The sequence below is a fragment of the Acanthochromis polyacanthus genome, chromosome 16, assembly GCF_021347895.1.
Source record: "Acanthochromis polyacanthus isolate Apoly-LR-REF ecotype Palm Island chromosome 16, KAUST_Apoly_ChrSc, whole genome shotgun sequence".
In the NCBI taxonomy this organism is placed as follows: Eukaryota; Metazoa; Chordata; class Actinopteri; family Pomacentridae; genus Acanthochromis; species Acanthochromis polyacanthus.
In genome coordinates, this window is record NC_067128.1 from 9,619,205 (window position 1) to 9,644,005 (window position 24,801).

General features: G+C 36.4%; 1 protein-coding gene across 1 annotated transcript in view; it reads right to left on the reverse strand.

Moving 5' to 3' along the window:
* coq8aa (coenzyme Q8A, genome duplicate a) overlaps positions 1–24,801 on the reverse strand; it is a 40,352-nt gene that overhangs the window by 14,572 nt on the left and 979 nt on the right. The window contains exons 2-8 of the mRNA XM_022189138.2: positions 16,043–16,142; positions 14,557–14,639; positions 13,319–13,572; positions 12,008–12,191; positions 11,847–11,913; positions 4,153–4,227; positions 1,973–2,101 (exon numbers count right to left, since the gene is read on the reverse strand). Coding sequence (XP_022044830.2) covers positions 1,973–2,101; positions 4,153–4,227; positions 11,847–11,913; positions 12,008–12,191; positions 13,319–13,572; positions 14,557–14,639; positions 16,043–16,136 — 886 coding nt within the window. The 5' untranslated portion in view covers positions 16,137–16,142. The remainder of the gene's footprint in view (positions 1–1,972; positions 2,102–4,152; positions 4,228–11,846; positions 11,914–12,007; positions 12,192–13,318; positions 13,573–14,556; positions 14,640–16,042; positions 16,143–24,801) is intronic.

Below are 24,801 nucleotides of genomic sequence, written 5' to 3' on the forward strand. Positions count from 1 at the left end.
CGCTACTTGAGCCGACTTCATTAACTCAGTGCCAGAATGTGTACAGCCGCTGGACATCCAACTCACAGTATTATCTTATTACTGAGCTCTGACCTACATGCAAGCTTGGAGCTTATAGAAAAACACACTTTCCTTCATCTGAACCGAGTTGCTTCACCTGTTTATAACTACAGCAGCACAGATATAACCTGAGCTGAACCGTTGGCAACAGCAGTCAGACATCTGAGCCAACTTTCAGTGCCGACAACTGTGATCCAGGGTTTCCTCTGTAGAGAAACTGAGCCAAAACACGACTCAAACGAGGAAAGTGACTCAGGTTGGAGTTTGATTGGATTGAATTGAAAACAAACCCAGACTCACATCTGAGTCCTTTTAAACATCTCATCAAGCCTTGGTAAATGGAAGCTGTGCAATACCCTTTAAAGGTTAAAACTCAAATACTGACGTCAGATCTGTGGCAGAGTTGGAAGACTGGATGAATATATCGATGATTTGTGACTAGCTGAGTTCATCACAGGCAGCTTTTTGAATTTCTAGGTGATTTTTGACAATTTAATGGCCTCTTCCAAGAAACTGGACATAAAATGAACCTGGAAAACGAAATTCAGTGCCAACAGGAACTGTTCCGTATTTTATGAATGAAGTTATTATTATCATATTAATAATTCAACTTGGTAAATAATTAACCCATAAAGCAGAAATGAATGTGTGCAGTTACTAACTGGAAGATGATAAGATAAGATCCACTTTATTCGTCCTGGGGGAAATTATGTTGCTAGAGTATGATACAATAAACAAATGTTACGGGAATATACACAATTACACAGAGGTTAGTAGCAAAACTGAAATAACAAAGAATTCAAAGTACAAAATGCAAGTTTCTAGAAGTGTTTGTGTGAAGTGTCTCAGAGTGTCAAGTGTCTAGAAAAAATAAGAATCAAAATAAGGAAAATAACATAAGATAACACAAGTACAAGGTGTAAACTGTATACTAATTTTTTTATATTACTTTTTTTAGCCTTTCATCAGTTTTTTATTGATAGGCATAGTGAAAGAGAGACAGGAAATATGGGAGAAGAGTCAGGGGAAGACATGCAGCAAAGGGCCATGAGCGGGAATCCAACCCGGGCCGCTGCGTCAGCACCAGTCCATGGGTCGCCCGCTTAACCCGCTGAGCTATGCAGGCGCCCCGTAAACTGTATACCAATAATAATAACAAGAAAGCTTAATAGAAAATGAGCTGAAGAAATAGTAAACAGATGTATTGCACTAGAAATATTGCACTTGAACAATGATAATAGAGGTTGTGAGTCTACTAGGAAAGAGTCCGATGATAATAAATCTGATGATGCCCCTCCTGGTTTCCCTCATAATTAAAAAAAAAATGTCATGTCTCATCTTAATATGTGTTATAGGCAAGTTAAGCAGTATTTTCAATGACATTAACAGAGGTCAATCCCTTACTTTCTAAATTACTCGTGCATAATCACCCTTTACCTGTTCAAGTGTCATGTTAACATTTTCATGTGGAATATTTACATTTTTTGGTGCAACATTTAAATTTCCTGTGTAATATTTCTATTTCATGTGCAGTATTTCATATGCAGTGTTACTGCAGGTATTACAGTCTTCCATATCTGTATTTTCAGTAATATATCGTACTTCTATCTTACTTCTTCTATGCTAGGCGCTGCATTTTCTCATGTTCTCTAATTTTTTCATCCAGAGCAACATCTAGCAAAAGAATTTCCTCCTGGATAAATAAAGTTTTTATCTCATGTTTAAAGCATTTCCACAAAACCTTAATCCAAAACCCGATAAATTACAGACTGTAATCCTTTGTTTTTGTTACTCTGAGTGCAGCTTAAAGCCAAGCAGCTTCTCCTGCAGCAACTCTGACTGACAGATCATTTCCAGAATGAGTACAACCGTCTGTCCTCCTTACAAATCTATGAATGTGAATGTGTGTCACCTTGAATACTGAGCATCTGTCCCAGTTTCAGCGCAGCTCCTCGGACTTTGCACAAAGTCCTGACGATGCGTTCAGCGTTGGCTTCGGACAGAAAAGGGCTCGAGTCCAGAACTGCTTTTTTATTCTCGCCTGAAGGACCACAAAACAGACGCGATGTTAATTTCACAGAACATAAAAAGCCTGAAATTATAAAAGAGCCTCAAGATTAAATTGAAATGTACACATGAAGGTATTTGGGATCAAAATATGAATCGTGGTGGGTGTCATCAAGCTGCTACCGGTACTACTAGTCTTACAGATACTGCAGATCGATCAACAGTACTCTTCTCTGTACTTTATAAATGTTTTTTCTCTTTATTTAGAGAAAAAAATGAAGAAAGTAATGAAAGAATTAAGACTGCCGTATTTTTTGTACACAAATGTATGCTATATGAATTAATTCTACTTGGACACTGTTTTGAACCAGTCACTATTATATACAGTAAGGTGTGTTTTCAATGAAAGATAAATATAATAATTATTTACAGCATTAAAAAACAAGCTTTTGGGGAATCACTTCATTTTAAAAACTAAAATATAATATTATACAACGTATTTCTATTTTTATTTCTTAGTATTTCTATCCTGTAATTGTTTTTTAAACATTATTTATTTCATTTCATTCTTTTTACTCTTCATTTATTTGCTTATTTATTTTACTTTTTTTTACTATTAGTACTATTATTATTGTTTTCAGCCTTTTGTTTATGGTTTCACAATCTATTTTTCTTTCATTCCACCTGTTTTCTCCTACTTAGATGTGGTATTTATTATTCAATCTGGTGCTGTTGTACCAATTTATTTTGAAAATCTTTTACCATGGTTGTGCCGACCCTTCCTCAGTTGTTCAATGTTCTTCATGAATTTCTTTCTTTTCTTTTTGTCAGTAAAGCCCTTTGTAGAGTTGGTTTTAAAACGTGCTATATAAATAAAGTTAATAATATTTATATAATTATTATTCTTATTATTTGTGTTATTAATAACAATGATAATAAAAGCATAATTAATATTCAGATTTTTTATTAACAACGATAAAATATCATTATTATCATCATCTTTGTATTATTATTAACAACAACAAAAACAAAAACAATAATAATTACTATTATTATGAAATGCAGCATTAAATTAAAAGTAAAAGTCCACTGCGTTGATAAAACTCTTTCATTCGTCACTTTTGTGAATAAAATGAATGCAGGACTTTATTTTTGACAGTATTTTTGCTGTGTAATATTAACAGTTTGATGAATTAAACATTTAAAGTACTTCTTCGACCACAACTTTCAGTGAGAGAAACGATGAAAATAAAGCTCTAAGGGGGAACTGAAACTTTGACAGTTCAGATGATGTTCTAAATTTTAAAGCAAATTTATCAACACAGAAACAGTTAAACAATCAGATAGAGACTCCGACAGACAGAATATCTTGTGGTGATGAGAAAGAACGTTCAAAACAATGTTATTCTTACTTTAAAACGTGTCATTTATTAGCTTATTAATCCTCCAGCGCTCATTTAAGACCCGTACCTGTCATTAAATGCGAGTACTTGGGCTTCAGTATTTACTTATGTCGGTACAACTGTGTGTATATGTGTCAGTAGGTCATCAGGTTCTGTGTTCTGTTGCGTCTGAAGCCGCCTTCAGAGGCTTTAAAGGAGATTTGCCGCACACACACCTACGAGTGTGTTTCGAAACGTCCCTGCAGGGATTACAGCGAGCACACACACTCAGATAAACACCAACAAACAGATGCACACGTGCTGCAGATTTACGCTCCGTTTGAGCTTAGCCCATGCTTTAGGATTACGGAGCTGCAAAGTCTGTTTGGTAAACGAGGCCGCCCAATTATGTCTTTATTTTTTTTTGTTTGCACTCTGTTGACATTAAATAAAGTGTGCTGCGTGCAGGAACATGCATGAGGGATGGGCACCGAGGAGCTTTAATATAGGCGGTATTTAAAAACGAAGCTGTTGCATAATCTCCTGCATGCTCTGAAGCTCCGTCATGAAGCTTCAAATCATCACATTATTACAAATCCACGGTATATTTTGTAATTCCAGGACAGACATACTTAAATACTCATGCATAAGTAAGCGTTGTTGCTTGTTTCTTAGTTGTAAAACCGCAAAGTCTGTGCTTTACCTGCAGCTCCGTTGTGCCTGATGGTTTTCTTGGCGACTTCTGCCAAAGCTCCAATTCCCAAACCTACTGCTAAACCTGCAACAAACACAGATACAGAAACAAACACAGTTAGAATGAAGCAGCTTAATGACAATTTTTTTGTGTACTATCACACATGTATTCAAACAGTAAGACTTTAAAAGCAACATACGCCTTGAAAACAATCTTTCTGCACAGGTATTGCATGATTTCAGATGTTTTATGATGCAAAAAGGCTGAAATTCTGAAGAAAAAGTAGAAATTTTGGGGAGTTTTCCATCATTATGTCACATAATTGAGTCATCCCTGCATCAGTGTTTGTGCAGTTGTAGGGGGTAGTGAATTTAAGTGGCTGCAATTCAGAAAGTTGTGTTTTTTTGCAAACTTTTTGGGATTTCACAATGATTGTCCTTGTGCAGCCTGTCTGGACATAGAATCCTCACTTTTCCCAACTACATAGTTGCTTCTATGCAGTTTTACACTTGTAAAAAGTCTTACTCAGCGCTCGATTTAGACGGTCTCCAGGTCACCGCGACGTTTTTAGTCGCAAATGGTGACCCGGCGACCGTCCAAATCCGCTCGATCGAGCTGAACCGCGCATCATGTTTTCTTCATGGAGGCAGCCACTTTGTATGATGTCATCAACCTCCTATCATTCCCGGCGCTCGCGGCGACCTGGCGACCGTCTAAATCGAGCGCTGTTACTGCTGTATTTTTAAGTCATTTTGGATGAAGTTCTGGATGAGATGTCTGAGCAAACACATATAAGTAGGTGTAGGCAATAGCAAAATATATCGACAAGAGACACTTCATCAATACCAATATCGACTTTTTTTAAATAAAATTTTTACATCAAACCACCATGAGGGCACATCATGAAATGCAAAGTTCGGTTTCACAAACAAATTCCAAGTGTGTGCCATTCCTGGATAATAATCAGCGTGTTTTATCTCTTCATAAGAAAGCCACTTCAGCATCTGTCGCTGTCGTTGTGCAGATATCCTGAGGAGTGCTAGTCCGTGCCACCGGTGCCGGTGCCGGTGGTTGCCCTCATGAGACTCATTCATGGTCTAAAAACAACCCTGTGTCTCCCACACCTCCATCTAAGCAACGCCTTCATGCAGTCTATTCTGGAAACGTGATGTTGGGATGCATGAAAACGTGGATGTGGGGTTCCTGTCTGGTGGTATCTGGTCCAGACCAGTGTGGTGTATCTTGCCCTGGTTGGCCTCCATGCATCTCCACGCTTTACTTGCTTTCTAAATTTAATGTGTATTGAGGTGAGATCATTCTTTTATCCTTATTTTTTTATGTTTATATGGGTAAATGTATTTTTTTCGATGTTTTTCATGTTTAAACAACATTACTACCGATGTATCTTGATAAATGTAACGGTTAAATTCAACTCAAACCTTTCTTCTCCAGGTCTGAAGAAAGAAAGCCATCAAAAATTGTCAATAAATATCAACACTGACAGAAATTTCTCTGTTCACTCTGAGTGGGCTCCAAACTACCTGACACCATGTTAAAGTCGATGCTTCTGCAATTTGTTCAAACAAATGGACAAAAAGTTGAGTGTAAACTTTGCAAAAAGCAGTTTGCATATCGGAGCTCAACAACCAACACAGCAGATCATCTAAAAACAGCAACTAACGTTTTTCTTTTCTTTATATTCCTCAGTAGTTCTTGTGCTGGATCATTTTCAGAAATTAAAAGAATCTGAGTCTGTTGTTGTGATTTCAGTAGAAAATAACCAGGTTCAAATGATTTAACATGCTGCCAATACTGGATTTTTATGTCGGTGTAGAATTAATGTCGGCACTCAGCGCACAATAATTATTATTTTTTTCCATCAATTTGTTAAAAAGCAGCTACGATTTCAGTCCACCAAGTTTTCTTTGCTTCACTGCCGTCCTAAAATAAACCGACAGATGAGGCCATCTGTTGCTGTTGGTAACACTTTCATTGAAACAACATACAGACAACACGCGACAAATTTTAAGCAGATAAACCTTTGGATTACCTCACTATTGTGCAACGAGATAACCGGCAACAGCTGCACTTCTGCCATCCAACAGAGCATTTTTTTAATATAAATTACAGATGATTATATCAGTCATCTAATCATTTTACGATCAAGCCGCAGAAATCTGGAAGATTTTATAAGCGGATGACGAAAACAAAGGATGCACGAGGAGGGGGTTGTTTGAGCTTCCACCTTATATAACTCAGCATTACATAATCAGTTAGTCAGCGTTCTCCGTCTCTGAAGCAGCAAATCTGAGATGCGACGGCAGATCAGGACGCAGCGTGCTTCAGCGTCTTGTATTCGAGGCTTTCTAAAAAACACTGCATGCAGAGCTGTGCAAACTGATCCAGCGTCTTCCCACCCAACATAATGTCAACTCCCTGTTTTATTCCTGCTTTAGAGAGGATTTAAAGATGAGCCAGCGTCATGTAACTGTACATATAAATCAGTGTGTGAAACTCGCAGCCAAAGACGGATCAGCGATTCCTGACTGATATTTTTCCAGACTGAGCACAAGCGCCTGTCCGTCATCTGACCTACAGAAGTGTTTACAGAATCACTTGCATTCCTTTATAACTCAAATGTTTCCTCACAAACTTCTTCACCTCACAATACAGCAACATGTATCCACAAGTGAAACACGCAGACAGATTTATGGCACCATGAATCACTTTGCAACCTTATTTATGCACTTGCAAGCTTGTACAACTTTCTGAGAGTGAAGGACAAGCTGAGGCTAAATTCTCGCAGTGCCTCCCCTCCTCTTTTCAGCGCCTTCTAAATGTTACCACTATCAACATGCTGAACCAACCGGGCCTCTACCTGCTGCCTCCGTAACCTGTTTGGAATGAGCTGTGGCTAAATCTTGCTGCACATGTTTGTGTTGTCCATCCACCCACGACTCCTCTAGGTTTACTAGTGTCCAGTTTATCGTCTCCTTCACATTTCTGGCTTCGGTTTTTGCCACCTGCTAACATATCCGTCTGAAATGAAGCTGTGATCGCTGCTGTCAAACTACTTCTAAGATTTTCACTGTGCTTGTGTGAACATTACAGCTTTGCTGCTTGAGATTATCACTGGTAAACATGCTGCTAGATGCGACCTGGAGATTAAAAAAGGACTCAATTCTGTACTTGACTTTCAGGCACCTGTTACTACATCTTTGCAATTGCTGCTAAAGTACACACCTGCATTAAAACAAGACTTAAAATACTCTTGCCATGCATTCAGAGCATCTCCAAGAAGCTAATACAAATGCACGTGTAAAACCTAACTGGCTCAATACATCTTACATGCAGGCTAAAGTACATGCTAGCTAGTTAGCCGTGCACAGAGAAGCCTCTAGTCTCTGCTCAGTGACTGCAGTGTAGCAGCTCAGACAGATGCAAGACCAAAAATTACTTTGCAGATGTTTGTGTTGTCCATCCACCCTTGACTCATCTAGGTTTACTAGTGTCCGGTTTAACGTCTCCTTCACATTTCTGGCTTCGCTTTTTTCTCCACCTCCTAACATATCCATCTGAAATGAAGCTGTGATCGCTGCTGTCAAACTACTTCTAAGATTTTCATTGCACTTGTGAACACTGAGGCTTTGCTGCATGAGATTATCACTGAAAAACATCCTTCTAGATACGACTTGATAGTAATAGAAAGTTTCTATACTTGCGGTCATGGCTGCATAATAAAAATTTTCATTGCATCTTCACAATTGCTCCTAAATCTGCATTAAAATAACACAATACTCTTCACATGTATTAAGAGCATCTCAAGGAGGCTAAACATAAATAAAAATATACTCAAAGCACCTCACTGCCGAACATTTGATTATTAATGGACATCACACTTTACAAATGTTCCCTAAACACCTCACATGCAGGCTAAAGTAGATGCTAGCCATTTTGCTGTGCACAGAGAAGCTTCACGTCTCCACTCAGTGACTGCAGCAGCTTAGAAACTGTACAACTAAAAAAATACTTGAAAAAGACTAAAAAACATTCTAATTGTGACATTCTATTGTCATATTTGCACAGGTTGAAACTAAGTTATTTTATCTGTATTATCTGCATAGACAATTTTATATTTGTTTATTTATATATTACATCGTAATAAGCAGAAATCCTGACTGTGACTACCAGCTAACATGCTAATATAATGTTACATACTTTCAGTAATGGTTGACTTATATTGTAAATCAAACAAAAAGTGACAAAATCCAAAGTAAGCAGTGTCGAAATTTTTAGCGTGTACAACTGCTATAACTTTTGGCTTTTGCTGCACATTTTAACCTTTTACGGGCTGCAAAAATATGCTTTGCACCCTCAGTTAATCATTTTTGCATCTTCAGTTGGATAAATGTATTGTCAATAAATTCTGAGTTGGAACTCTTGCTGAGTTTATTGCATGAATAAACTAACAAAGTGAAAAATAGCGATTGACACTGTGCAGGTCTACTGTTGGTCTACACAGCTACACTTGGTTTGCTCTGACTGTGGCTGGACAACTTCAGTTTACTGTGTTTGTTTATTATCCAAATACCCTTATACTGAATAATAGTCGGTGTGACCAAAGTCAAACAGCAGCAGTACAGCCTTTAAAGAACAAAACAGTGAGGTTAACAGCAGCAGAAAAGATTTGGAGCTGCACTTCTTTTTCTATCAAATGCTCCTCCTCTGATGACATTTGCAAGAAAAACTTCAAGATGTGTAAGTTTACATTGGCTTCTGGCTGCTCTTAATGGACCTAACAATCATATTTAGTGCAGAAGAAACTGATCTTACAAGTTGCCATTAATGTTTTGTTCCATTTTATTTTACAGATGTTTCATCTCTTTTAATGTTATGTTAATGTTTTGTGTATTTTAATCTTTGTGAAACACTGTAACCTCAGTTTTGGAAGGTGCTATAGAATCAAAGTTCGCTCTTTTTATTTTATTCGTTGTAAAATGTGAATTCTGTTTCATCCTGACTAGATAACACTTGCTGCAGTTCAGTCAACTCCAGCTGCTTAAAACATGTTTTATAAACACATTTGCTATAATTCCCACTGCCTGACTTGTCTGTAACTTCATTAATGCCAGACAACTTCCTTAAAGAAGTGTCAGTACAGTTTTGTCTAAAATTACACCTAAAGTGTCTATACTGTGGCTCATGATTTTAAAATCCAGAATGACCAGAATACTCCTGCAGAAAATACGCTATATTTACCTTTACTTGTAGAAGTTTTTGACCAAATGGCAATGCAGGTGCTGCATTGAAGTGTCATGACCTTTGCCACAGATGGAAAAATATTCTGTTTGTTTGCACAACATAACAGTTTGACTGGGTTTGATTTGACTGTCAAATAATCTGGTTATGCTGGATGATGATCCCTCAGATGCACCCTAAATTGTTTTATTCTGGAACTGTTTTATCTCTAACATATTTTTTGATTCATTTTTACTTCAAACAGGCAGTTTTTGTGGATTTCAAATGTGCCACAACTAGAAGACAACATTGTCAAACGGTAAAATAAAGGTGAAGTCTGTAACTCTAGAGAATGATTGTTGATATTTACGTTGTCAGCACACTTAGCTAGTTAGCATGTCACAGTTTTAGCCAGATTTCCCAAGACTCTTGCCCTCTTTCACCACCATCTCCTTCCCTTTTCATCCTGTCCCATGCACGAGCACAAACGTGCACACTGAACACTGGAACAGTGTTGTGTGGATGAGTCACTGTCTTTGTTTCCAGTTCACAGAGCAGCAGTTTTTTCCACAGCTAGTGAACTGTGAGGAGAGATTCACTGAATGACAGAAGGTCTATTGTATTTGAGCTGCTGACTTAACCTTCAACCCAAACACAGCAACAAATATTAGCAATAAGATACAGAGATTTAGAACATATATGCCTGAAATGTTGCAGAACTGTTTCTTCAGTGTGTCATTTTTGTTCCTGTTAGCCAGCCAAACAATGCGTTTTATTTTCTAATCTGGACAAGAACAAAGCTGGGGAGCCTTGACCTAATTTTGAAGTGTTTGTTTATGCTCCAGTGTTGACAGACAGATTCCTGCATGTTATATCTCCTGTAACTGTTTAGTTTTTTTAGCATATACATGCTGCACATACTGTACATTCAGTGGCTGCTGTTTGTCACGGTGCAGACCTGGAGAAGATCATGAACTGACATACCACCACTAACTGCACTGAACCCACTGACCCCGGATTTAAAGGCAGGTGGGAGATTACAGTCACAGCTCCAGACTTTTGCAGCAACCCAGTTCTATGTCATGTTACCACCACAGAGGACGACCACAGAGGACGACCACAGATTACGACCACAGATTACGACGTCATTGAACCATAATTATGACTTTGAAGGAGCAACTTCTTTAAAGTTTGTGTAATAATCACGCTAACCAGAAAGAAAAGACACAATCTCTTGTGTAGTGACTATCAAACTAGAGTCACAGAGGTAAAAAACAGGGCTCTGTCTGACACGCTTGCTCGAAGAAAGAAAACATGAAGCCGTACTAAAAAAAATACTATTTATTCTAGGCTTTCATAAAAAACATACACTTAATTGCAACTAATTGCAGTCAGTATTTGTCTAAATCCGTGTATTGATATCTTTTACATTTTTATGCAGTCACAGCTTAAGTTTTTTGAACACTTTTAAAATCCAGAATTTCTCTTTAGCTATATTCTGAAAAGAGGAATTTTATGAAAAAAGTGCAGTTAACCTCCGTCTCCTTCTCACAGTTTCTACTCCACATGATGAATTTATACATAAAAAATGTAGACATTTTTGTCCTATTCCACTCAGTGCGAGTCTTCTTGCTGTAGGAGTAGTTTTTTCCATATATGACCTCAGACCAAAGCTCTCATTGACCTCCATTATATCAGAGCTATAAAATCAGAAACTGTGAGTCTGTTTAACCTGCCACCAAACCTGTATAAAACACAGCACCGACATGAAAAAAACATCAGATTGTTCACAATAAGACTGTGCTTTACATGGCGAAAGAATTTTTTTTCTCGAGCTGTGACCGTTTGTTCAAGGAGCTAATCCCAAGTCTACATGTCTGCCCTTCTCTCTGCAGCCAAGATGGACTACAAACATGGCCGCCTCCATCAGTGATGAATAACGTTATGGTGGCTCTATCAGCAGGGCAAATCTAACAGCAGCTTTAAGGCAAATCCACAAAGCTTTTACTAATGACGTTAACAAAGTTATGATACATGTTCTGAGAGGTTGTAACTATTCTAATTTCTTCTAACAGTCCCAAACCAGTAATCATCAACTAGCGGCTCCTGCTCTGTTGGGTTAAACTTCTAAGCAAGAGTCTACCAGGTAACAGTGGAGGAAAGCACAGTTTTTTTAAGGAGTCGCCAGGAATCTGTGCATTACAGTTTCAAAGTAAAAGCTCAGAGATGTTAGAAGGAATTATCAGGGTTTATGATGCTGCCTTTTTAAAATAAGATGCACTTAAACGTTACCTCACGTGTAACTGTTGCAGGATATATCAGCTGGCATAGTGCTTCAGAGTACGTGCAGATTTACACAGAGATGTGACTGACTACAGATTTAGTCAGACAAACCACTGATGAATCATCCAACACTCAGACACAGTTAAGAAAAAAAGAAAAGAAAAAGAAATCGGTTGCCTTACCTCCAAAGTTGGCGAGTCTGCCGAGTCGAGTCACCGGCACTTTCCTCTCTCTGGCTCTTTCACTCAGCTACAGAAAAACAGGATGTGAAGTTATCTTTCTATTAGCACAAATAGACAGTAGCGGTTTCCCTGAATAGCTGTGGGTATGGTGCAGGATTTACCATCTGTTTGTGTGGCTTCATCTCAGGCCTTTTGCTCTGTCGGGCTTTTTCTATGTCCTCGGCGGTCAGTCCTCCGACACTGGACGGGTCCTGATGGTAGCTCCTGAGCTGCTGACAGTGATGCTGAGTCCACACGTGTCTGTTCAGTCTGTGGCTGTAGAGGTGATGGTGTCCGATGAAGTGTCTGCACAATCAATCAATCAATCAATCAGACTTCATTTGTAAAGCGCTTTTCATACAGGAAGAGGAATAGGAATGCACTAAAACAACCCCCTATTCCCAACATCATGATAGAAACGAAGGACTCAAAAACACAGAGACTGAGCAACTGAAGACTCCTAAATAACACATGCAATGAAAAAACAAAAAATAATTTAATAAATCATTAAAATATAATAAAATAATTAAAAATAAAATAAGATAAAATAAAGAAAAATAACAAAATAAGAAAATTACATAAAATGAAAAATGCATTGATTAAACACCAGAGAGAGATAAAATGAAATAAAATAAGACTAAATAAAATAAAACATAAATATATAAGTAAAATAAATTTAAAAATTTAAATTAAAAAATTATTTAATTAAACTAAAACTAAACTAAAATAAATAACATAAATAATCCATGCAATGAGGAAACATCAAATCAGATGCAATGAAATATCATAAAATAAATAAATAAAATAAAGTTAGATATCTATTATTAAAATATATATAGTTTGAAGGTGAGGGGCAAAACAGAAGTCAAAATGCACAAAGAACAGAACAATAAAATAATAAAAAATGAAGTAATAAAAGACTAGAATAGACTAAAATATAAAAATAATTAAAAAATAAATAGAGAAATTAACAAACAGGTTTAAGGTAATCTTGACTATCACCTGAAGGTCAATTTGTCTAACAGTCAACAGCACACAATTATACCACATTCAAAAAAGACGATAAAATTAATGAAATTAAATAAAACAGTAAAATCACATTAGCCATAGGTCAAAAAAGAAATAAAAAAAATCTAAAATGAAATTTTAAAAATTGATAAAAACAAACATAATATCGAATCACACTGTGCTTTTTGTCTTCAGTTAGTAAAAAATGTGTTCTAAGAAGAGCAATAAAAAAATTAAATCAATCAAATCCACAAATAAGCCTGACTCAGATGTTCTGAGAGGCTCGTCAATAGATGTGACTTTAAGTTTAATTAAAAATCTCCTACCAGAAGATCAAAACAAATCAGATACATACGAAGGACCCAGACCATCCGGCCTGCATCTCCAAAAAGAGCGGTAAAGCCTGACTGACGGATCATCCGTACCTGGCAGCTTGGTGGTACGTTCTGGTTTGTCCACTGAACTGTTTGCTTGGATCTTTGTATCCGTCAAACACTGATTGTTTCCCACCAACGTGACTCGACGCCGCTGCTGCTGCTGCATCCTCACCGCCTCCTGAATGATCCACGTTAAAATCCGATCCGTCCTCCCTGAACTCTGAAGCCATGAATGCAGCGTCGTCCTGAGGAAAGTCAAAATCTGACTCCGATGAGAACGTTTGCTGCTGACCGGACATCTCCTGTAATGATGCATAAACGTACACTTTTTGAGACGTGAAAACACACTTACACAAAGTTTTTCCTTTAAAAGGAGATTTTAGCCAGCACAGAAATGACAAGAACTGAGTATAAAAAACTGCATTTGAACTATACAACCAAATTAGTCAATTGGAGTTTCAATTATCTGAGTATAACAGACATTTTTGTTCATCAGAATGTCAGAAATACAAGTAAAATGGAAATATTTCTGTCAAATAACACAACTAGCAATGCTCTCAAGTGCCACAAATTCACAAAATACACTTACAATTATGAAAAAACTGCCTGAAAGTAATTAAAATAGGAATAAAATAGATGTGATGTTGCTATTTACAGGGATTTTGTGCATAGAAAACGGGGAAATTATGTGAAAGTAATGAAGAAAATATACATAAGACTGTGTTGTCAATTGTGGTTACATTTACTCAATAATATTAAACATAAAATCGACAGAAATACCAAAAAATGCAAAGCAGCAATTCTCTAAAATGGCAAAAATTCATAAAATATACACACAGATGGGCAAAAACAACTGTACAAGATAAAAAACGGCTAGATTAAGAATATAAATAGATTTAATTTTGGTATTAACAGGGTGTTTCCTGCATGAAATGAAGCGATAATGACAAACTAATGATGAAAATACATACAAACCTGGTGAACTGACGTTTCATTTTCTCAAGTATAGGACATATTTTTTCATGAAAATGTCAGAAATAGGAGGAAAATGCCAACATTTCTATCAAATGAGACAAGCAGCAACTCATACTGTATAAATGGCAAAACCTTCTTGCATAAAAATGATACATATATCATTTGTTATTTGGGGTTTCACTTGCTCAGCTTAATGCGTACTTTTGTCAAAAGGTCTGAAATTCAAACAAAATGCACAGATTTTGTAAAAATGAGCCATGAAAAACACATCAAATAAAATACAGAGAGCAGTCTAAATGTTCTGCACTGACCTGTATCTTCATCATGGCTGCAGAAAGGCCTTGTTCTGCAGCAGATTGGACACTTTGGACAGCAGCACCGACTCCTTGGACTCCTGGATCACAAACAAGACAACTTATAGCTGTTAGTTTGATTTCTACTGGAACTGTGAGAATAAACATATATAAAAATCTCCTTTAAATTGCTTCTGTTACAGTTGCTCCCATTTAAAGTATTAAAAATAAACAAACATATGTTGTAAAACACTACTAACCCCAACTGCTTTATACAATATTTCCACAAATAAAAACGAATTAATAGCCGAGTCTGCAATCATTGACAGGGCCATGTTTGAACAAATAAAGTAAAGCCTACAAATACAGGGCAGGTAATGAACAAAAGCGGTTCGAGGTTTAATTTTAGCCATTATTAAGTCCATGCAATACTGTAATCTGCTTCTATGCACTTTATATAACAAAAATATTTCCAATAAATGGACTGGTTTGCTTAAATTTGACCAAACTCATCAGTTGGATGATCTCTGGTGTTACTTTCACAAAGATAAAAACTCTAAATTAACAACCAACCAGGATTAAACCATTCTTTTTGGCAGTAGGAGGCACAAAGCCCTGCATTTTCACCACTTTAAACTGGTCCAACCTTGTGGAAGCAGCTAAGTCTAACTTATTGAGACCTGTAGTTTAGTCAGGAAAAACTAACCAAATCTAAGTTTAAAATCACTACGCATCTCAAACTTCACCAAAAATAAACCACACCCTGTAAAGAAGCAGAAAGTTCTCACTGTTTTTTGGTAAAACTCAAATAGAACGGATCAATGAAATAAAAGCGGCATGGCTCAAAAACAAACAGAGGAGCAAGTTGTTGGAAGATACATCCAGCATGGTGAAACATCTTTATGCAGCTGATGAGTGGAGTAGAGAGGAAAAGTTTGTAGAAGCTGGAAACATTGAAATAATTAAATATCTTTAGTTTGTGGAGGTAAAATGACCACAAAGAGACACAAAATGGCTAAAATACCACAGAAAGAAACAAAAACAAGACACAAAACGACACAAATGAGACACAAAACAAGTAAAAACCCAGAAAATAACAAAAACAGGACAAAAAAATGACAAAAACGAAACACAAAATGTTTCAAACAAGACCTACATAATGGATCAACAAAATAAAAGCAGCATGGCTCAAAAACAGTAAACAGAGGAGCAAGTTGTTGGAGGATACATCCAGCATGGTGAAACATCTTCCACCAGCTGAAGTTTCTTGAGGTTGTAAAGAAATTAGAAATGATTAACTATCTACACCATGTGTAGCTTTTATTTTTTTCCAATATTGGTAAAAGTTGTGGCCACTTGGAAAAAGTTTGTACATATTGATTACATTCCCCACCCCCAATTTTCATTGAAATAACATCCAGAAATACTTGCAGTTCAGAGGGTTAAACTCCATTTTAACATCAAAATATAGAAAAATAAATTGTGTTCCGTATGTTGAGCTTACCTGCTCCAGAGCGCAGGGTGTTACTTTGAGTCTCAGCGACCGCCTGACTCAGCTTCGCTAATCCTCGCATCAGCAGCATCATATCTCCCGCCATGATGGACTGAAGGGAGACAAGGACACACAGAAATATATAAGATCAGGCCGGAGGCTCGGACAAACTGTCCACAATGAGAAACCAAAACGTGTGGCGGAACAAAGACGTACAGACGGACGCAGAAATGAAAGCTGCCGTCGCTGCCAACAGGAACACATGCACAGCTGTCACATCTTGAGATGACTTTGTCTAAAAATACTGGTGACCTCCAATCCCCGTTTGGATCGACACACAACGGAGGAATACTGCTGCACATGTGAGCCGTGAATAAGTGCTTCAGGACCGAGTCGCTGAGCGGTAAACGCTCCCGCTATTTCTGTCCTGAAGTCAATGTAAGTTCATGTGGTTGTTTGCCGTTACACTTCAACTTACAATCACTTTTATTATCATACTTGCAGCCTTGTCTGTATAGTTTCTAACTTGTATTTTCTTTTATTCCTCTTGTTTATTTTCCTTACTTGGATGTGGCATGATTGGTCATGTTATTATTTTGTCTGGAGTTGTTGTAATGATCTATTTTCTCATCTTTTACAGAGTTTAACTCCATTTTTGCCTCTCTAGTCTTTCTCTTACCGTTAGATCTGACTGGCTTCTGTCAGTCAGAAGTAAAGTCAACTTTCAAAAGGTGCTATGGTAATAAAGTTATTATCATTAATATTATTATTATAAAAAAGTGAACATTTTGTTGATTGTTGGGTCACTCTTACAAAATAAAAGTCTAAATTCTTTGATTTCAGCTTCCTAAATGTGAATATTTCCACATTTATTTCATTCATATTACATTCACTTACACAATAGCTCCAAAACAAAGCTGTGAAGCCATGATTGACTCAGCTGAGACCAACAGTGACATGATAAAAAATTCAGAGTTTTCCGGTTGAACTGCAGGCAGTGTTTCCACAGAGAGACAGAGAGGAAAATCAAACCTACTGGATAAATAAAATAAACGCAGCATGGCTCAAAAACAGCAAACAAAGCAGAAAGTTGTTGGAAGATACATCCAGCATGGTGAAACATCTTTATACAGCTGATTAGCAGAGGACAGAGAAAAAGTCAGTAGAGGCTGGAAACACAGAAGTAGTTAAATATCTGTAGTACGTGAAGCTGTTGTTTTTTTTCTAAAATTGGTAACACCAAATTTCATTTGTTTTTCAGATATTCCTAAACAAAAAAATCCTTTGTTTCTTTTTGGATGTATGACATAACTTCTAGGTTCTCTATAATTTTACTGATAGTTGGGCCATTTCTGGAGATGTGCATGACTTCATAATGGGCAAAAATGAGCTCAAAACATCTAGAAACTGCTGTTTGGAGTTTAGTGGGTTAAGTCTTATCTAAATATATGACACTGTCTTTCCAAAAATAGCCTGCTGTATCTTTTACAGGCAGATACAGTTGCCCCTTTATTAAACCGTGATGCCCGTGAACGCACCTCACTGTCCAATTTAGGAAGTAAACACACTCCTGCATTTCTTCGAGTCTTATCTAAACAGCAGCTCCCATTGTGGTGCTGTGAGTTTCAACATGCAGGGTCAGTGGCCGTGTTTGTTGTTGCGTTACAGGTGCTGGTTTGTGGGTGTGGCGGCATGCTTCAACACGGCTCAGCCAGGATTTGGGCCAATGGAAAAAGCTGCTGCAGAAAGACTCTGAGCAATATGTGAGCATGTGTGAAGCTCTACAAATACTGCAGCGCCGGCAGAAAGTGGGTCATCCGTCCTCCTCAGACCAGAGCCGGGCAAACTCTGCCACAGAAAGGACCAACGGCATGGGAAAAGATAAAAATACTTCCACCGACTTATTCAGAATGTCTTGTTCATGTGCACTGGCATGTCAACATTTGGGCTCTTGATCATCTTGTGGTTTAAGAAGTTGTGATTTTTTATATTTAGTCAACAAAATGTTTAATAATAAAAAACAGCATACAGATTAACTGAAGTAAATAATACCAAAAATGAGCTGTTGCCTTAAAACTTTTATTTTTGTGTTTTTTTTAATCCAAAAAAATCACAATGTGATTATTTCAAGACATATTGCACCATTAGTCATGCTTGTAATGGCAATTTTGATTTTATTTCCTACTGAAACAAATATAAAAATGATGATTTAATGAATTCACTGCAGTCTTTTGTAAACAAACGTGCTTCCATGCGTACGGAGAACATGAGCTGTAGGTCGGATTATTTCTGCAGCACCACTATACTTGATTTAAATTGTTGTGATGTACTTTTCTTTATAAAAAAATACAACTCCTGTAATTAGAATACTGGGATTGTCCATGATACGGTTTCAAACATATTGTGATTTGTCATTCAGCCGGACTTTGTACTTGGTTTTTAATAACTCAATATCTTCATGTCAAACACCAAAATGTACCATCCTGAGTGAACTTTTTCCATTTTATTTGTTAGTAGATAATATTGTCTTTTCAAAAATATATTGGTATCAGTTAATATATATATTTTTTAAATATGCTGATAGAAAAACAAGGGTAATTCAGTGGCCAAAATAGCGACAGAAACACAATAAACAAATCTTAAAGATGAAACTAACTGATATTAGGACTATTTTTTCATTTTCTATAGATATCTTAATATATATCTTGTTGTTAATACTGTTACTGAAATTTATTTGGGCCACAGAAAAAGATACCTGGGATAATTTAGAAATTCTATCATCACATCGTTCGCCCATCGGAGCAGCTCCTACTCCACTGTTAGCACTGTCTGCAGCACATGTAGCTGAGCAAATGGTGGTGCGGAGTCAAGCTTTGGCTTCATGGAAAATTATTAAAAAGTTTGTGAAATAATGTTCCTAGAAAGTCAGTTTAAAAAAAAAAAGTACATAAATAATACTGGCTGACATATTGCTTCCCTAAATTTGACATTGGCCCCAAAATTCCACAATAGTAGACTATTTTTCCTATCATGCAACTTATTTTACTAATCTGGTTGACGTGCTGTTTTAAGTCTGAACCCAGAGCTGCACAACACATTCATGCAAAAATATCTGTTGCATACTGTACAAGTATTTAAGGCAATGTGTATTTTGGCACAAACAATCTAAGGCATCGGTGAAAAGTTATTGTAAACACACTATCTAAATCAGATAGCTACTCTGGATGACTTTGTCTCGACCTCCAGTTCTACTGTAAGGAACCGTGGAGTTATTTTGGACCAGGTTATGTCCTTTAACTCGCTCGTAAAACATTTGTCCAGTACGCCCTTCTTCCATCTGCTCAAGATTGTCAAAACCAGGGACATCTTGTCATGTAGTTCATGTGTTTGTTACTTCTAGACTTGACTATTTTCATTGCAATTTCTTATCTCATGATGTTCCAATAACTCTCTGAAAAGAGTCCAGTTGATCGAAAAACTTTCCGACGGTCCATGAACTAGTAGAAAAGCGGCTAGAAATAAGCTTTAAATCATATTTCATCAAAATCACAATATGTGTCATTTAATAACCACAGTAAAATAAACACATTGGTCTAACCAGATTGTGTAAAAAGCAAAAAATTCTGACTTCCTCTGCATCACCAAGTAACCATTAATGACTGCGACCAAAAATCATGTGATAAAAAAGTTTTTGACTGAACTTCAGGCAGTGTTTTCACAGAGCAGAGATTAGATTACGATGAAAACAAATTAAAAATATAAAACAAATGCAAGGTTTTTGTTTTTAAATGAATAACCAAAGAAACTGTTTTTTTGTGATTTATGGCATTATAATTGTGCCAGATTGCACAGAAGGTAGGTTTAAACTGGATTAATAAAATAAATGCGGCATGGCTCAAAAACAGTAAACAGGAGCAAGTTGTTGGAAGATACATTCAGCATGGTGAAACATCTTTCCACAGCTGATGAGCAGAGTAGGGAGAAAAAGATAGTAGAGGCTGTAAAACTGTTTAAACACTTGTGAAAATATCATATATGCTGATTTTGGATGCTTTTTAATTTTCGTAAAATAAGAAAAATCATTGAAATGAAATGTTCATGGTTCATACTTTTAAGTTTAATGACTCTGTATCTGTGCCACATTATACTCCTTTTTGAGTTTTTTGCTCATTCTAGCTGTGGTTGTTCTGTTGCTAGAAAAGTGCAGAACTTTATATTGCTGTGAAAAATGAGCCCACAGTCATGAAAAATGTAACATGAGTGGAAAAAAAAAACAACAGAAAATTGCTTGGAGTTTAGGTCGTCAAAGGAAAGTTTTATCTTCCTGATTTACTTTAAGAGCTGCTTAAAGAGAAGGCTCAAATCTGTTTGGTTTCTCTCATAATATGGGTAATGTTATAACCCCATAATATGGGTCTCTCATAATTTATAGGTCTACTCCCCTTCACGCCCACTTCGCTCTGCATGTGAGAGATGCCTGGTGCTTCCAGCCCAGCACGGCTCAATACCTCTAGCCAGACTCTTCTCCTCTGTTGTTCCCAAATGGTGGAACAAACTACCAAACTCTGTGCGTTCTGCTGAGTCCCTTTACACTTTTAAGAGACAACTGAAGACTCAATTGTTCAGAGAACACCTAGGCACTTAATCTGACTCCACCTAAGGGGTAGAATAAGTCAGGTGGTCCAAAACCCAGCATTTATTTAGCGCTGACAAAGTAATAAAAAAAAAGGGGTGGGGGGTGGGGTTGGCAATTCTTCTGCAACTTGATGGCAATACCTTTGACCAATCGCACTTGAAGCACTTACTACAGGTTTTTCCTTATGTCTGAATTCTTGCTTGTGTTGTACGTCGCAAAAGCATCTGCTAAATGAAATTGTAGAATTGTAGAATAATACAAGATTAACTCAATCTACTATGTGAAGTGACCTAAGATGACTCATGTTTTCATCTGTGCTATAAAAGGAAAGTTTATCGCCAAATGTAATCTACCGAACTGCTTCCCACTCATCAGTGTGGGTAAACGCGAGCCTCTTTCCTCCGCTGCAGAGTTCAGGACAACAACTGCACTGTGATTATAATAACTCTAACTATGATTGCATGTGGTGCTGCGTAGTGAATAAACACACAGGTCTAAGCCTCAGCTGTTGTCGGCTGCATAAGCTGTTGTCACGCTGCCATAGAAATAACCAGGCAGCATCAGTCAGTGTCCGAGAGCTGTTACTGACAGTCCAACATCAACGCTGACCCTCCAATGTTTCCTGTCACTGTGCAGCCGAGAGGGGAAACATGAACAACACTGTGTTCCCTAAAAGACTGCAGAACAAGAACACTGAGTCAGTGCTCTCGAAATAAATATAAACATGTAAATTACCTAATATAACGCAGCTAATGTGATAAAATGATAAGACCTAAACAAGAAGGTGTTGCAACACTGTCGGTAAACATATTTTAAAGATTAAATATTAACATTATGTTGATCATACACATAATAATAGCAAAAATAACAGTTTTAGCAACAATCCGTATGATGCTCCAACATAAAAACAACACAGTACAATTATAGTTAGACTCTTTTCACTTGCAACTTTATTCCCAAAATAGGCAAAAAATGGAATAAAAAAACTGCAAAGGTGAAATTGATTTATATCATTTTTTTTGTTTATTTCATTATCTATCTTAATAATATTGTTAATAAGCTCCGAGTCTATTATCAGCACTGCCTGCAACACATGTAGCAGAGCAGGTGGTGGTGCGGAGTCAGGTTGCTAACTATTTAGTGAATTACAGCGCAACCTAATGATTTTCACTTTTCAGTCAAACTAACATTAATACAACCAACATTGACCGATATATTGATATCATATTAGATTATTTTTTTACTCCCTAAATTTGGTGTTGTCCATAAAAATCCACATTTTCTGTAGACCTCTTGATAATACTGTTTTGGAGAATTATTGATTCCTGACCGAATTTAGAAACGTAGTTTGTCCAGCAGAGCAGCTCCGAGTCCATTATCAGCACTGCCTGCAGCACATGTAGCAGAGCAGGTGGTGGTGTGGAGTCAGGTTGCTAACTAGTTTGCGCATTACATCGCAACCTCATTATTTTCACTTTCTGTGAAACTCTCATATTGATATTCCCAACATCACAATTTTTTACTCCCTAAAGTTGGTATCAGCCATAAAAATCCACATTTTCTGTAGATGTCTTGATAATATTAATTTGGAGAATTAATGATACCTGTGCCAATTTAGAAACAGTATCATCACATAGTAGTTCCCTGTACTGTCCGTAGCTCATGTAGCAGAGCAGATGATGGTGCGGAGTCAAGCTTTGTCTTCACTTTAGGTTTCTAACTAGTTTGTGAAATATATTGTTGGAGGGGTAAAACTATGGTATTATTGGCCCCAAAAATCCAGTACAAGTCAGATTTCTTGATAGCATTGCTATTGATAATTGTTGATTTTCAATAAACATGTACAGAAAATCTGAAACTGTGACAACTCTAACTTGTACTTTAAAGTACAATGAGTACTAAAACTGTAAGGTCAGGATGCAGTATAAAGCATGATGGTCCATTATTCTCCTATGAATATGAAAACCATTCTTTTTATCATATCAGTGTAGTTTGTTCTGTTGCTAAATACATCCAGATAAGGTCCTAATAACTTTGATTAACAGTGACTACAAAGACACAGTGTCAGTCTAGACATGCATGTAAACAGAGACAAAGAAATGTCAGTAAAAATGACTCATATTGCCTTACTTCAGCTTATTTTTAAGAATCAAATAAGCCATGGGAAAATAAACTGGAAAGTGTAAACCATTAGGAGCACTATCGTACTCTTAATATTATCAGCTCATGTCACTGGCCAACTACGAGATAACAGAAAATCTCAAATATTATGGCGGTATCACAGGGCAACATGCTTTTAAACAATAGCATAACAAAAGCATAAAAGCTGATTATTAAACCTGATATTTAAAGTTTTAAAATAATCCTATCAACGTTCCCAAATGGTCATTATATATATAAAAACTGATATCATTCATACTGTGTATTTTAGTGTATCTGAGGTGCAGTTTCTTGTTATCTACTGTCACACAGTTTAAATACTTGTGGTCAGCTTCTGTCATCGGTCAGTCTCTGTGTTTATTAAAGTAGTTATTCTCAACCATGTTTTCTCAAATTTCATGTCAGTACGTTTACACTCACCACGTAGGTTAAATGGACACATTTACACAGCAGGCATGGTTAAAATAAAATAAAAAAAAATGTTGAAAATGTAGACTGTAATTTTTTTCCCTTTGAATATCAAATACTAATCTGCAGCCCTATCTGTAATTATTTTGCAATTTACCATGAAGACTGTTATTTTGCTTGTTGTGACTGTTTACTTGTTTGCTGTATAAAATGCAAACTTGTTTTTAGATACTCTTTTTAACAATATTACACATTTTCTGTCATATAAATAATCTCTACATGTTACTACTCTGTGTACGCATGTTTAAACACATGCTGAAACAATCTGTGAAACTACTGTTTGGTACTGTAAATTCTTGAAAGTCTGATATTGGGACAGTCCTCATGTGGACTCTATTCACCACCCTACACTCATATTTTGAGTGGAATTAATTTGCTACCAAAAACAGGGGGGTGGGAGAAACACACAATAAACAAAGATTAAATAGTGATCATATTGTGTAAGGCTGATGTCGTGACAGCCCTCGTTTTGATTTTTTTGAGCTCACACAGCATAAGATTTTTTCCCCCTAATTCTCTCTCTATATATATATCTAGATAATTTTGCTGTTGGGAATTCTTTTGGCCATGATAACAGCATAGCTAAAAATTTATATCATGACAAGCCCGGTGTGGTCTCTCTTTGCAGCTCCCCACATTTTTTAAATAATTAATTCATCAAAAAAATAGTGTTTAATGTGAATGAGCACAATAACAATATTATTATTGTTTTGGCCACAGCAGGTACTGAAAATTTGTTGTAATTCATATATGAAAAAGAGACAAATACACACAATGTTTACTATCTATACGTTTGGGGGTTTCTCCATAAATAGTGCAATAACCTGCTTATAATTAATATTTTTAGTCGTGATAATCATGTAGTAAAACTGCAACATCGTGACAAACATATAAACTACATGATCTTATAAACAAAATATCCATAAAGCCCAAAATCTCGTACAATCAAACTTTCTACTAGCACTGGACTATTCACCATATTATCACAATATTATGTCAATATTGTACTTTTACATGTAAGGATTAAGGTCAAACTCCACATATATATTCTGCACAACATTTTACAGTAAGTCTGGCAATATTTTCTTAAATTTCTCTACAGATATCACAATAATATATTAATAAGAAATTGTTTAGGTTGTGATAATCATGCAGTGAAATTCTGATACTGTAACAGTTCAAATAAACTTCATAGACAAAGAAAAGACAACTCAATAAACAGATAAACAAAAGATCCACAAGTCTAAACAATGTTAGCTAAAATCTCTTACTTATACCAGATTTTTTTTAAATGTATTATCACATACATATTCTAAGATAAGATGTTTTTATTGTCAATGCATATGAAATTGCAATGATTATAATACGACGTATTATTACAATATTGCAACTTTAAAATGTCAGGATTATCGTCAAAACCGGTATGCAATATCCCTGGTTTGCCCAATATTTTGAAATAAATGTGGCAATGTTTTTTCCCTCAATTTCTCTTTTGATATTGCAAAAT